Genomic DNA, 13033 nt, shown 5'->3' on the forward strand with positions numbered 1-13033 from the left:
CTTTATAAAACTGTTGTTATCTGATTCATGTAATTTTTCAGTGTTGATTTAAAAGCCCAAAAAACTCATCTATACTGACTTTTCGATATTTTTTTCTGTGATTTGAATTTAAAAAAAAAGATAAAACTTTCGATAAGTTATATAAACTCAGAACAAGTATTTAGCTTTAGAAAGCATTTACATGTTTCAAACTTATAATATATACATATATAATGTTTAAAATTATGCATATAAAACATGCGTAAAATGTGCCTGAATATGTTTCTCTTCTTTAATGTGTTAATCGTACTATATATAACATTATTTTAAAATTTCAAAAAGTTTATGTCACATACAAAAAACCATCTATAAAAAATATAGTTCTCTATTTTTAACAAGAAAAATGAAAAAATATAAACATATAAATTTAAATTAAGAAAAAATAACATTGAAAAAATAAGAAGTTAATGTAAAAGAAAAAACCGACAAATAATATTACAAATAAAATAAATTTATAAGATACAATCCGCGCGAAGCGCGGAAAAAATTTCTAGTTACTGTAACAAAAGTACAGAGAAACATTTAACTCTTATGATGTTATCTATAAATACACAGATGAGTTGTTTTTCAGTGAAAAAGGGCTTTCACAACTTTTGATGACCACACAATTAACAGCTGGGTACCCTTAATAGCTTATGTATTTATTTTGCAGGCCAATTTTGTTGTATATCAGATTACACAAACACACAACAAAAAGATTTTAAAATAGGATTCATTTGGGAAAACAACATGGGGAGAGCCAAAAGGTAGTACATAACCAAAAAGTTAATCTATGATTAAAAATCAATAATTGTGGATTGAGGAGGGGGTACAACTAAAAGGGCACGTGGAGTAGTGGATTCTGAAAAGTATCACGTGGCACCACCACTTTGACGAAAGCTAAAGATGAAATGTCTTATTCTTCCCCGAAACCCAATATTCCTCCCAATTATCTTCTTTCTAGTTTGTACGTGTGTGTGTGTTCGTTCGTTCAAAAAAAAGGAAAATATTGTACGTGTGTGTAGGCCTATGGATTTGCTTTGTGACGGGCCTCTCAACCAATCCAAATCTATTTAAGCATAAACTTCTAGGAATTGTGGTCTGCAATTTGTTTATGCCCTCTCCACACTATCTTTAACTTTTGGGCTTGGCCTTTAGTTGTGAATCAGTCCTCTGTTTGTTTAACGTTGTAATCTTGTTACTTGTTGGTGACTTAGTTCAAAGATGTCAAACAAGTGGTCAAGAACCTGGAACTAGACTCTTCATTTCGTTTAAAAGTTGATAACATCAGACACGAGCCTAATCTGAATGTTAGAGATGTTTATCTTTTGTTACCTAAAATGTACATTTCACTGATTCATATGCAATTTAGTAGTCATGTTTTACTGACAGATCTTCCACAATGTCATTGTAAGTAGTGAAAGATGAGCGAGATGATATTGTCCTTTCATATAAAGAGCTTCGGCCTAAAGCCGAACAAAGAGGCCGTGTCAAACCAAACTTACAGAACCCCTTTATGTCCTTGTCTCTTTCAACCCATTCATTATCATATCACTATTATGATGGATACAATACTAGTTACTTACGACTTTTTAGTGTTACAGTCTGGATATACAATATGACCTTACCAAATACAAAAAAACAAACTTAGCGTGACATGGCGCGGAGCAACGAGCTATGGATATCAGAGAAGTTGGGGCGTTTGGAGGGAGAGTTGTTCCAGCAATTGATCATCAGAGTTCTGAGAGCTTGAGGGCACTCCTTTGGGATCTCCGGTCTTAGGCCACAAGCCGCTATCCCAACAGCCGCCTGCACAGGCGAGCAAGACGCGTAAGCGGCCTCTCCTGTCACCATCTCCCACAGCACCATCCCAAAACTATAAGCATTGCTCATCCAAGTCTCTGTTGTGTTTTCCGGGTCACCAGCTATAATCTGGTTTCAACCATGCCAATAAACAAACAGAATTATAATATTTTACAAATTTCATCAGATGAAATCTAGTAACTTCGTCTCCAGATTCCAGAATTAAGCTAAATGATTTGATATGTAAAACCAAGAACCAGTGTGCTCTAGTAAAAAAATGATCTTTTGGTTCAAATCAAGTGGAATAATTCATTTAACTCTAAAAGGTTGGGAATCTCAATCAATGAAGTGACGAAATTGGACGTGTAAACGTCTAAGGCGCTTTTGTGAAGATTAGAAAGAACCTAATAAGATTTACACTTGTCTAGGATATATCAAATCAAAGTGAACATCCAACAACTGCCTAGACAAACAGAAAAAGGTAAAGCAGATATGGCCAAAAGCAAAATAAACTTGTTTTGTTCAAAACGAACAAAAACAAAACAAGATGCAGTGGGTCATATCCGGACAACAGAGATGATGCATGTATCGTCTGCGACTTGTTTATACGAAAATTATGATAACGGAGCAGATAAGTCTGTATCATTTCGCTTAAAGGTTAGAAAACAGATCTGGAAATGGCAATTAATGATGATTCTTCATAATCTAATTCTCAAGTAATCTGTTGAACAAAGAAAAGAGTTAAAGAGCACAGACCTCAGGTGCAAGCCATCGATAGCCATCAGTTTCGTACTCCACGGCCTCGCCAAAGCTCTTACAAGCGGTAACTATCCCAATATCCCCCAAACATGCGTTGCCATGTTTATCTAGCAGTATTCTTTGTGCGTTAAGGTCCCTATACGCCACACCGTGATCATTCACGAACTTCAGCCCTTCCGCTATGTCAACAGCGATCCGCAGAATCTGCTTACTTTGAAGCTTCTTGTTCTTCAACATCAGTTCATGGAGTGACCCGCCTTCCATCAGTTTCGTCACAACGCATAATCCATGGTTCTCGTCGATGCAAACGCCGTAAAACTGCAGAATGCTCTTGTGTCCACAAGTCATCAGCTCCAAGAAATCTTTCCGGATCTCAAACTCGTATGAGTTACCCTTATCGCAACCTTTTAGTTTCTCGATTGCCACCCTTTTTCCTCGGAAGATTCCTTTGAAAGAACTTGGTCCAATCTGATCACCAAACTCAAAGCTATCGGAACTCAACAGCCATTTTCCAATCTCACTGCCACCTGATTGTATGGTCTGCCACTCATCGACTGATACAGCAAACGAAGAGCTCGGAAGTGGAACTTGAAGCTGGATCACACTGTTCAAATTCTCAACCCCTAGTCTATTACCATGTTGAATGGACTCTTCTTCAACGCCCCCAACTTCCCCTACACCGCCGTTCTGTTCTTGACAGCCACAAAGCCCAAAAGGGAGCTTAACGGAAGACGAAGTCGGTCTTGGCTTTCTAGTTGCAGACTTGAGAGCGTTCTCTACACGAGCTTTAAACAAACTCTCTTGTCCAGACTGGTCCATAAGAAGAACAACACCGAGAGTCAACCCTTTCTTCTCAAAGATCTGTATCTTCTTGCAACTAATCGAAGCACCATCAAGAGCCCCCGACATGGTTGACCATGAAAGAAAGGAGTTACACGCGAACGTGAGCTTGAGAGCTGAGCCTCGAGCTCCTTCACTAGACACTTCTTGAATCATAAAGACGGGATTATCATCTCCAGAAGCTTGCTCTATCAGCTTCACGTGTAGAAAGACTTCCTTCATATCGAAACCAGCCTGACTGTAACTGTTGAAAACAACCAAGCAACAATAATCAATACTCCATGAGTTTCCCTAAATAGAAACTACTAAATCTGAATCTACCTAAACGGCAAGGAATCGTAATGCTTCTTCAGATTCGAAACGAGCTTCTCCGGTAACTGACTCCCAGGATACATCTTCGCGAGGTTCCTCACTACAGTAGCCCACAGTAGCTTCCTCCCGCCGCCTACATCGGCTCTCGGAGACGGACCTCCTCCTCCTCCTCCCCCTCCACCGCCGCCGCTCTGGTTGTTGTCACGAGCGGAATCGAGACTGAGCGAGTTCTTAAGCGACGCAATCGCGCCGGAGACGTTGCGGCTGAGACGCTGAAACCGCTTCTGCATAGCGGACGAGCTCTGATCGAGAACCGGCGCGGATCCTTCGACGTTCAGAGCCGTCGCGGGAGGAGACGTGATGAGCGACTCGGACCTGTCGTGAGTGCGCATGAGGACCTGATCCACTAGATCGTCGTCGAGAGCGTCTCCGGCTCCGGCGCGGCTCGACCAGCACTCCAGAGCTGCAGCCATTGTGTAGGTGTTCGTTCTTAGGCAATGACTGTAGAAGCTATGAGAGATGCGAGTGTGCTCTTCAGATTTCAGATTTTTTTTTTTCAGATTTCATCTTCGTTTGAGCGTTAGTGAAGAGCAGAGTACGACTGCATTTATGTGAGACAGTACGATTTTTTAGACGGTATGCTTTCTTGGTGTTCAAAAAAAAAAAAAAAAAAAAAAAAAAAAAAAAAAAAAAAAAGACGGTATGCTTTCTCGATCTACTACTACGCTCCTCTATATTTTTTTTTCCCCAAGGTGTTGTTTAAATTAATCCAACGGGCCAAGCCCAGACGTCCGAAGCCCAATTACACAAAGAGCTAACAAAAAAACGACCCACAAACGAAATGGGCTACAGCAATAACGGCCGAAGCCCAAGAAAAGCAGACGGCCCAAAAGCCCAAACAATTAACCCGAACAGCTTGCCCTCGGGTCGCGACAAGGAGGCTGGGAATTGCACACGTGTAAGAATCTAGGCCATCAGCATGCCACGCGTCACCCGCCTCAACTTGATCTCACCCCCTTCGCACAGCCGCCGGAACTTACCACCGACAACCTCGTTTCACCGGAGCTCAGAACCTGAAGAGCCACCGGCGTAACCATAACCACTCTACTCCGCTCTGTCTTCTCGCCGGAGAGATCCATCGAACTAACGAGATCTCCTCCGACTATGAACCACCACAAACCCTAAACAGGCGAGCCAAGAACCGCTACCAGAAGCAAACTGTACTTCTCACACCTCAAGCTAGACACCACAACCCAAAGGACCTCGGGTTTCAAGACGGCAGCGCGGAACTTTAGAAGCCTCCACTCTCCGTGACCAAAAGCCGGCGAAGACAGATCTGACTGAGCCTCTCCTTCCCGGAAGCTAGAGCGGCGACGGTGAAACTGAGAAAGCTTTCACCTCCCGCAAAAGGCCGGCATCGATGGAGCTAGGGAAGCCTCCATCTCCCGGAACACACTACCTAAACATGCAAGCCACTCCATCTCCGTCGGGAACCTCCAGTCGCTCGCGTCGTTACTCCAGAAGCCGAGCCACCGATGAGGATGGTTGCGGTACCAGAGCTCCGACAAGGCGGTCGATGACGGAACTGCGAAGAGGGAGCGAGAGGGGACAACTTATAACAAAGAAAAGGACTCCAGCGACGGCACGCACGCTCACGCGCCGGCCGTACGCCGGACCCGAGCTGAGATCTGGTTTCTCTCTCTCACGCTCCTCTATATTTATTTAATTTTATTTTTGTAAAATACTAAAATTAAAATGTTGGACGAAACAAATGTTTTTTGTTTAATTTATTTCGGATAATTAAATGGATCTTAGTTGTGGAGGGTGGTCCCCTGCAAACATAATTGTGTTTATCTAAATGATCATCAAATCCATATAAATACAAATGTTGTACAATTTTTTTTTTTTTTTTGACAGACAAATGTTGTACAATTATTAAAGTTATTCAGAAAGAATTCCAATTATTAATATTTAGGAATTTAGTTTGGACGAAAAGATAGATTAGTGTTCATACTTGGAAAACATTTTGAAAACCAAGAATGATACAGTATACTCCCTCTGTTCCTAGATATAAGATGTTTAGAAGAATTTTCATGTTTCAATATGTAAGATGTTATCATATTTCTAGGTAATTTTAACTTTATCAAAAACTGTGCAACCAATCAAATTTAATAGTTTTATTTTGTAATTGGTTGAATGCTTTTAATTTATAGTTTTAATGTTATTTTCTAGACAAAAATTAATTTTTCTTAATATGTATGTTTTTAACTAAACATCCTTTATTTAGGAACAGAGGGAATATTCATTTTATTCAAGGCTTGACTGACTCATTTAAATGCATGCGGATGCAAAAGTTAATAGAAGTAGACGACTGTGGAATTAAACCTTTTAATCCGATCTATGACTTATGTAATTGATGCAGATACTTATAAGTGATTGATTAGCAAATCCAATAATGATATAAACAATATGAATATACTCCCTTCCTTTCGGAAGATTTTCTCATTTTTCAAGTTTATTAAAAATATTAAAAATATTTACAATTTATTTTTCAATACATTACTATCCACTAATAAAGTTTAATCAATTCAAATATTCACATTGTTTTTCAAAAATATACAAAACTACTTTAAAAATATAGAAAATTTATTTTTGTGGAATAAAAATAAATTCTAAAAAAAATTATATAACTGAAAAAATATATTATTATGGTAAAATATAAATTATTAATTTAATATAATAATTATATTCCATATATATGATATTAATATTTATTATAGTTTAGATGAAATTATAATTTTGTAAGTCTAAAACGCAGACTAGTCAGAGCCCGTGAGGATTAAAATTATTAATGGGCATAAACAAAACGTATTGTGATAGGCCATGGGTTAATGTTAGGCCCATTGGATCTGGCCTTTTTTGACCGTCGGATCAGGAAGAAGAACTTGATAAGTAGAATGCAAACCGTTTTTTAATCAAACGAACGGCACGCGTTGTTCTGACCGTTGGTCAGTCCCAAAAGCCAGCCGTAGACGATGTCGTTTTTCCACATTGTACGTCTTCCGTAGCTTTCCCGGAGCGGATCTCTTCGTCTGTGTGATCGGAGGATCCTTACCCAGAAAAAGGGAGAGAGAGAAAAACAAGCTACCAAATTGATATGGCTTCGACGAGCAGATCTAATCATCTCGAAGAAGATGATGATGCAGAAGAAGAGGTATGGCCAGGCCAGTTACTACTACCTCGTATACTTTTCCTCTTCAATGTGCTCTTCTACTGTTCGTTTTTGTATTCATGGATCAGGATTTTATCTTTTCAGGTGCAACATTTCGCTGACTTTACTCTTGCTTCTTCCTGGGAAAGGTATTTCACCTTCACGATTTGAGTGATTGGATTCAATAGGCTGCGTTTGTTCTCTGGAGTTTGGATTATGTCACCACTCACCATTGATTCAGTTAAACTTTAGGTTCATTTCAGATATTGAAGCAAATTGTCGTCAATGGTTAGCCGATGGTCCCAAAAACCTCGTGGTACGAGACCTTTATAGCTAGTTTTACTATTTGGTCAACAGTGATGGAACTAGACTTGTATTCGTTTGAGTGCAGGAAAAGGGTGCTGTTGCAATGGAAGATTCCAAGAATCTGTTTAAGGTTAAAAACGACTTGAGAAGTGTGACACAGAGCTACTGCATGGAGTTCTACTTCCAAGTTGACGATAATGGTAGCCAACAAGGTATATGATTTCAGGGTAATACGCTTTGTTTTTGGAGAAAGTGCATTTTTCTGTTTCATGATTCGGTATTTGACTGATGCAGCGGGATTTGGTGATTCGAACAGTGGTTTACATGATCTCCAGCTTTGCTTTGGAGTGAAGGATTTTCTGGTACAGTTTTTACTTGAAATAGTTTGTGCCCTTCCACATATTCAATGTTTGATTGATTATTATTGCATCTTCTAGTTGATTGCTCCACAAAGTGCCAGTGGGGTGCTTCTTGATGCACCAGAGTCTAGCAAGCTTCTGAGTGCCGTTGCTATTGCTTTGTCTAACTGTGCCAGGTTCGATTTCTTCGCCAGTAACACCACTTTGGCTTTAGCATCATCCCCTGCAATATATCAAAGTTGATAGAAAATGTGTTATCCCTGTGGATCTTTGCTAACGAGATATAGGGTTCATATGTGGTTGAGTTTTTAATAATTTCATACGACTTTGGTGTGCAGCTTGTGGCCAGTCTTTGTTCCTGTGCATGACCCTTCACGGAAAGCTTATATTGGGATCCAGAACATGGGCACTGTTTTTACTAGAAGATTTGAAGCAGATCTTATTGGTAGTCAAGTCCCTATGAAACTCATGCACCTAGAAGGACTATATGAGTTGTTTGTTTCTAAGTTTGTAAGTCTTTGTGGCTCCTACTTTGTGATGTTCATTAGTACGGTTATTTGCTAACAGACGGACTTGAAACGTACCAAGCATTAGCCATGACTGATGAAACGCTGGTTTCCAACTTAGTTGCTCTTAGAGTTCTTCTTTCTTCACATACTATAAGTATGTACTTTATACACACTGCTCTAAGCTTGATACTCTAAGGAGATACATTCTTAATCTTGACTTGAGATCCGGTCCAACGTGGCTTATTCTATCATGTGATTAAACTGTTTTGCTATGTATTTATTAATCAACAGCGGTTTATTTTTGAAGGTTTATTCTGGAGTGGACTTCTCGATGCATAATTTCAAAGTTCATTTTATGATGAGGCTAAAATACCAGACCTTCACATCTGACGAGGAGGATGAGGAAAGTGATATGGATGAATATATGGGTGACAAAGCTGACACTGAAGAACACAATGGCTCTGAGTCTCGCAACAAGGTTAACTGGGACGATGATTGTCCTTGGAATGAGTGGTACTCTGCTGAAGATCCACTTAAAGGTACATCCGTATGAAATATGTTTTGTCTGTTAACTTACACTAAAGTCTTCACAATAATTGCCTTTAGAATTTGTATTTTACCTCTCGGTCTAAAGATTAGTTACGTGATTATTTATCACAGTTATTTATTAGCTGGTCATCACACACCTCTGTATTCAAACATTATGATAACTGATGTGTGCTGACAGCCCTGTATCTTTCTTCAAGCATATTCTGGTCTTTGCTGTTGGTATTCCAGGAATTCATTATCTAACTTTGTGGTTGATATGGACAGGGTTCGAATTGGTGGCCACATGGGCTGACAGGACTGTAGAAAACACACTTGGGATGGCTGAACTTGAAAATGATTCACCCCATGAAGCTGAGAAGTGGATTTTACGCCCAATCCTCTCACCATATCTGTAAGTCTGCAAGAAATGCTTCTCATAGTTCTCCCGTCTAGGACAGAATAGTAGTTTGTATGTGTTGTGGTGTATTATTTTCTCTTACAGTCTTATATCACATATTTTTACCAGGGGTGAGCCTTCTCATGGGAAACGAATTGATTTTGCTTCCCAACTACTTGGCTTGGTTGAAGCATTAGATGCGTCCTTCATAGCTCAGTTTATGGAGGATTTCGTCTCAGGTCTGTGCAATTTTGTGTGTTTTACCTCATTTTTCAAACACCTGTAGAAATTTCATTTAGGAAGGGATTGAGTTATAGAATATAATTAATTTACCCTATATTCTTTTACAGCATTAGCTTTTCCTGACATTTCCACTGCGTATAATTTTCTTCATCTCTCGCAGTGGAAAATCAAAGCTCTGAAAGTTTGAAGACCTCAGTGGTCATACCTCCTCCAACAGCTCTTGATCGGGTGATCAAAGATCTCTTTCATCAGGGTATTCTTCCACTATATTCTGTTGTGGACATAATACGACCCATGTTTATGGTAAAATGGATACAAGCCTGCTTTTGTGTTACAAATATTAATTATCATGGCTGAGTTAAGGGTTCTTCCTACCGTATATTATTATTCAGTTTGAAATGTTCAAAATTCTGTTTCTTCAGCTTTAAAATTTGCAACTGGGAGCATTTGAAAATTTACGCCTTAGGTCCCAAACATTGGTTAGAATCTAGCTATGTGATATTGTTTCACCTTTTTCCAATCTAATTTCGCAGGATTTAAACTCCCAGATTTTACTAAAGGCGAACACAGGCTTTCTCGAGCTCTTAAGGCTGCACCACTCGAATCCCTGTTTACACAGTTCTGTTTGCACTCACTGTGGTTCGGCAACTGCAATATCCGTGGTATGTGGCGGTAGACCATGCCACATTTGGTCAGCCATGCATAATTATAGTCAAAATGGATTAAATTGCCAGTGACAAAAGGAAACGAATTTACTGACTAATAGACGTATTGTATTTTTCTTTTGTTTTCTCCATCGCATCTCTAGCCATTGCCTTTCTCTGGGTAGAGTTTGTCCGTGAAGTTCGTTGGTGTTGGGAAGAGTCACAGCCGCTGCCAAAAATGCCAATTGACGGTTCTATTGATTTGTCCACTTGTTTGATCCACCAGAAGTTGCACCTGGTAATCTCTATACATACTTAATTGGAAAGTCAAGTTTCTTGTAGATACTAACAGTTTCTTCTTTGTTGACCAGCTTGCAATTTGCATTGAGAAAAAGTGTGAAATGAACGAAGAGTTTCTAGACTGTATAGGAAGTGAAGAAGACAGTTCAGAGGCTTCTGATCCTATTGAGGTGATTGGCCAAGTGTTTGTGTATCTTTTTGAGTTTGTTGTGTTCTGCTAAATATGTGTGTTAAATTAATTAAATAAAAGCAACCTAAATATAAAAGGTGTGGGAGTTCCAACAAGCCCAATATACGATCCTAACTCTTTTGAGAGCTCTGTGTTGTTGGCTTGAAACATTTCATTAAATAAATCTTCAGGAACACCACAAGGTCGACGACAGAAGAAATGCATCCTCAGAAGATCTGCTGAGGAAACGTGACAGGTGAACTTAGCAAGTGAGAGCTCTTAGGTTCTGGTTGTTATTAATAGATTAAACCTTGATTGCATATTATTACAAATACTTATTATATTTGTTGTTCTTTCATTTCCGGTTTAATGATAGTAACTCTTGATTAAATATTTAAGTTCATAGAGAGGAAATGTTGACCAGTGCTAAGTGTTTAAGTCCATTTTTCTTGTATACAGCTCAATTACAGAAGATTCATCTGATCGACTCAGATATGAGATGGATACTGAAAGCACAAATTCTGTGAACCAAGGCCCAACACATGCCATCAGGAGGGGTTCAGCTGGACCAGTGGGGACCATGATGCTCCTGAAGTTACATGAGCGACTCCATGCCCCATTTACCCAAGTTTGTATTTAACTTGACCTCGTCTATTTCATATATTGTCGTTGACAATCTCATAATTCCTGGATTATGACAGGATCCACCTCTTATGACGGAAGACATGCACGAAGAGAGACTCCAGGCAGTTGAGGCGTTTGGTGATTCTCTTGTAAGTTCAACTTCTCTCCCAGTAGAAGTGAATATTGTTTGGTTTTCTACTAATAAGTTCTCTATAAGCGTAATATTTCTTGTCAAATATGTTGATGGCTTTTTTTGGTTCATTTATTTGTCTAGCGATTACAGATCTCATTTTTCCCTTTGAATTTCAGAACGTTCCTGGCCAGTTGGAGAAAGACATCTTATTATCCGGTAAGATTTAAATTTCGATCTCTGTTGTCTAGAGATTGTTACGGCGAATAAACGTTCACTAAACTTCTCTGTTTCTATGTTTGAGTTTACTGAAAGGGAACAATGGGAGTAAATAGTTTTCCGAACCTACCATGCATCCACATCTCATCTCTCATTCTTATTGTACTGATCTTACGAAGGTGATTGCAGATATGTCAGCATTCAAAGCAGCAAACCCAGATGCTGTATTTGAAGACTTTATCAGATGGCACTCACCTGGTGATTGGGAGAGCTCTCAGCCTGAAACCGCCGAAGAATCATCAGGCTCCATCACTGAAGACTCAGAGGATAAATGGCCTCCTCAAGGCCGCCTTTCTCAACGGATGTCTGATCAAGGAAATCTGTGGAGGAAAAGTTGGAGCGATGCACCCGCTTTGCCAGCCGATGAGCAAAAGCCCCTCCTAGACCCAAACCGAGAGGGAGAAAAGGTAAGCGTCTTTATTAGGTTATGCGATAACCTGTTATGTGAGTTAGTTTGACCTCATTGTGTTGACAAATGTCTCAGATTCTTCATTACCTGGAAACGGTGCGCCCCCATCAGCTTCTTGAGCAGATGGTCTGCACAGCCTTCAGAGGATCAGCCGACACTCTTAACCAGACAAACTTCGGGGACATGAGACAGATGACCTCTAAATTGGAGCAACTCTACCTCATCATCAGATCTACTTTGGGAGTTCTACAACGTAAGAGTGGTTTAAATTTTCCCTGTGCCCCTTATGTTTCTATAATAACAGATATTCGGATGCAGGCAACAATGTTCCGGACAGAGAACAGACGGTCAAAGATCTGAGACGTCTCTGCGTGGTCTTCGAACACGTGGAGAAGTTGGTAACGGTCGCAGCGTCTCTTCACAGAAAGTTCCTTGAAGCACCGCGCCTTGCTCAAGTTATATTCAGTGACTTCTACAGCACTTATGATCCAGTGATGGGAATAAACTCAAACGACGAAGAGAACAAAAGCAGGACGGTGAGTTCTCGTTACACTAATGGGAATGTTCTATATTACATGAACTAACGTGTCTTGTCATTTGAAACACAGGAGATGGAAGTAGGGAGTCAAGAAGTGAGTATGAGAGAGAGACAAGTTGTGTCGAGTCTGTTCTCTCCGCCATCAGCGAACCAGTCTTGGAGAAAAGTGTTGAGCATGGGAAATCTTCTAAACGGACACGAACCAGTTCTCAGGGAGATCATTTTCTCCACTGGAGACGATGTTAACAACGGAATCCATTACGCAGCCGCTGCTGACGTGGCGGCCAGCGGTGACCGGAGAGGGGAAGAAATCGAGACACACCGAATGTATGTCTCTGGAACGTCTAACGATCTCCGCGTTGCACTCTCTGTTACTTCCTGCGATTAATTATTATTTTTGTTTCATTTTTCGATATCAACACATTTTTAGTTGATATAAATTAGCAAATGAAGAAATTTCAAACGTGCAAATTAGCAAAATGGTAGACTGAAATGCTGATCCTGCATGTCAAATTTTACCATTTATATGCCGGGAAAGGAGACTAGTTTTGAAAATTGAGGTCGATAGTTGTTTAAAATTATTATGGAAATAAGAAGACTCCATAATCTTTTTAACTGCAGTAAAACTATATGATAACACACAAGAAAAACACAG

General features: G+C 39.7%; 2 protein-coding genes across 6 annotated transcripts; one reads left to right on the forward strand and one right to left on the reverse strand.

The window, feature by feature from the left end:
- Positions 1-1443: 1443 nt before the first annotated feature.
- On the reverse strand, positions 1444-4375 carry LOC106435861 (tyrosine-protein kinase HTK16). The gene is made up of 3 exons (XM_013876793.3): positions 3742-4375; positions 2578-3664; positions 1444-1950 (listed from the first exon to the last, which is right to left on the reverse strand). Exons 1-3 carry the CDS (start codon positions 4203-4205, stop codon positions 1666-1668), a joined length of 1836 nt encoding a protein of 611 aa, XP_013732247.1. The 5' UTR covers positions 4206-4375; the 3' UTR covers positions 1444-1665.
- Positions 4376-6703: 2328 nt separating this feature from the next.
- LOC106435849 (rab3 GTPase-activating protein catalytic subunit) lies at positions 6704-12891 on the forward strand. 5 transcript variants are annotated; one of them, XM_013876775.3, is made up of 22 exons: positions 6704-6946; positions 7049-7092; positions 7196-7259; positions 7335-7461; positions 7544-7611; positions 7687-7784; positions 7947-8118; positions 8425-8656; positions 8931-9057; positions 9172-9281; positions 9446-9538; positions 9819-9947; positions 10094-10227; positions 10301-10399; positions 10590-10654; positions 10858-11026; positions 11100-11171; positions 11332-11371; positions 11561-11838; positions 11916-12093; positions 12159-12376; positions 12449-12891. In XM_013876775.3, the coding sequence occupies exons 1-22, from the start codon at positions 6890-6892 to the stop codon at positions 12764-12766; spliced, it is 2892 nt and encodes a 963-aa protein (XP_013732229.1). In that variant the 5' UTR covers positions 6704-6889; the 3' UTR covers positions 12767-12891. The 5 variants fall into 5 exon arrangements, with proteins under 5 accessions (XP_013732229.1, XP_013732234.1, XP_022569039.1 ...); XM_013876780.3 differs by having other exon boundaries at positions 7207-7259; XM_022713318.2 differs by lacking the exon at positions 6704-6946 and having other exon boundaries at positions 7046-7092; positions 7566-7611; positions 12449-12849.
- The last annotated feature ends 142 nt before the right edge of the window (positions 12892-13033 follow it).

The sequence above is a fragment of the Brassica napus genome, chromosome A3 (genome assembly GCF_020379485.1).
Source record: "Brassica napus cultivar Da-Ae chromosome A3, Da-Ae, whole genome shotgun sequence".
Lineage (NCBI taxonomy): Eukaryota > Viridiplantae > Streptophyta > Magnoliopsida > Brassicales > Brassicaceae > Brassica > Brassica napus.

Excerpts from the sequence above, each read along its gene's own strand:
- LOC106435849 (XM_013876775.3), top strand. The coding sequence starts at position 6,890 with ATGGCTTCGACGAGCAGATCTAATCATCTCGAAGAAGATGATGATGCA. Across the intron at positions 7,093-7,195 it reads CTTGCTTCTTCCTGGGAAAG|GTTCATTTCAGATATTGAAG; the intron begins GTATTTCACCTT and ends GTTAAACTTTAG. Across the intron at positions 9,058-9,171 it reads CCAATCCTCTCACCATATCT|GGGTGAGCCTTCTCATGGGA; the intron begins GTAAGTCTGCAA and ends TATTTTTACCAG.
- LOC106435861 (XM_013876793.3), bottom strand. The coding sequence starts at position 4,205 with ATGGCTGCAGCTCTGGAGTGCTGGTCGAGCCGCGCCGGAGCCGGAGAC. Across the intron at positions 3,665-3,741 it reads TACGATTCCTTGCCGTTTAG|TTACAGTCAGGCTGGTTTCG; the intron begins GTAGATTCAGAT and ends TGTTTTCAACAG. Across the intron at positions 1,951-2,577 it reads ATCGATGGCTTGCACCTGAG|ATTATAGCTGGTGACCCGGA; the intron begins GTCTGTGCTCTT and ends GGTTGAAACCAG.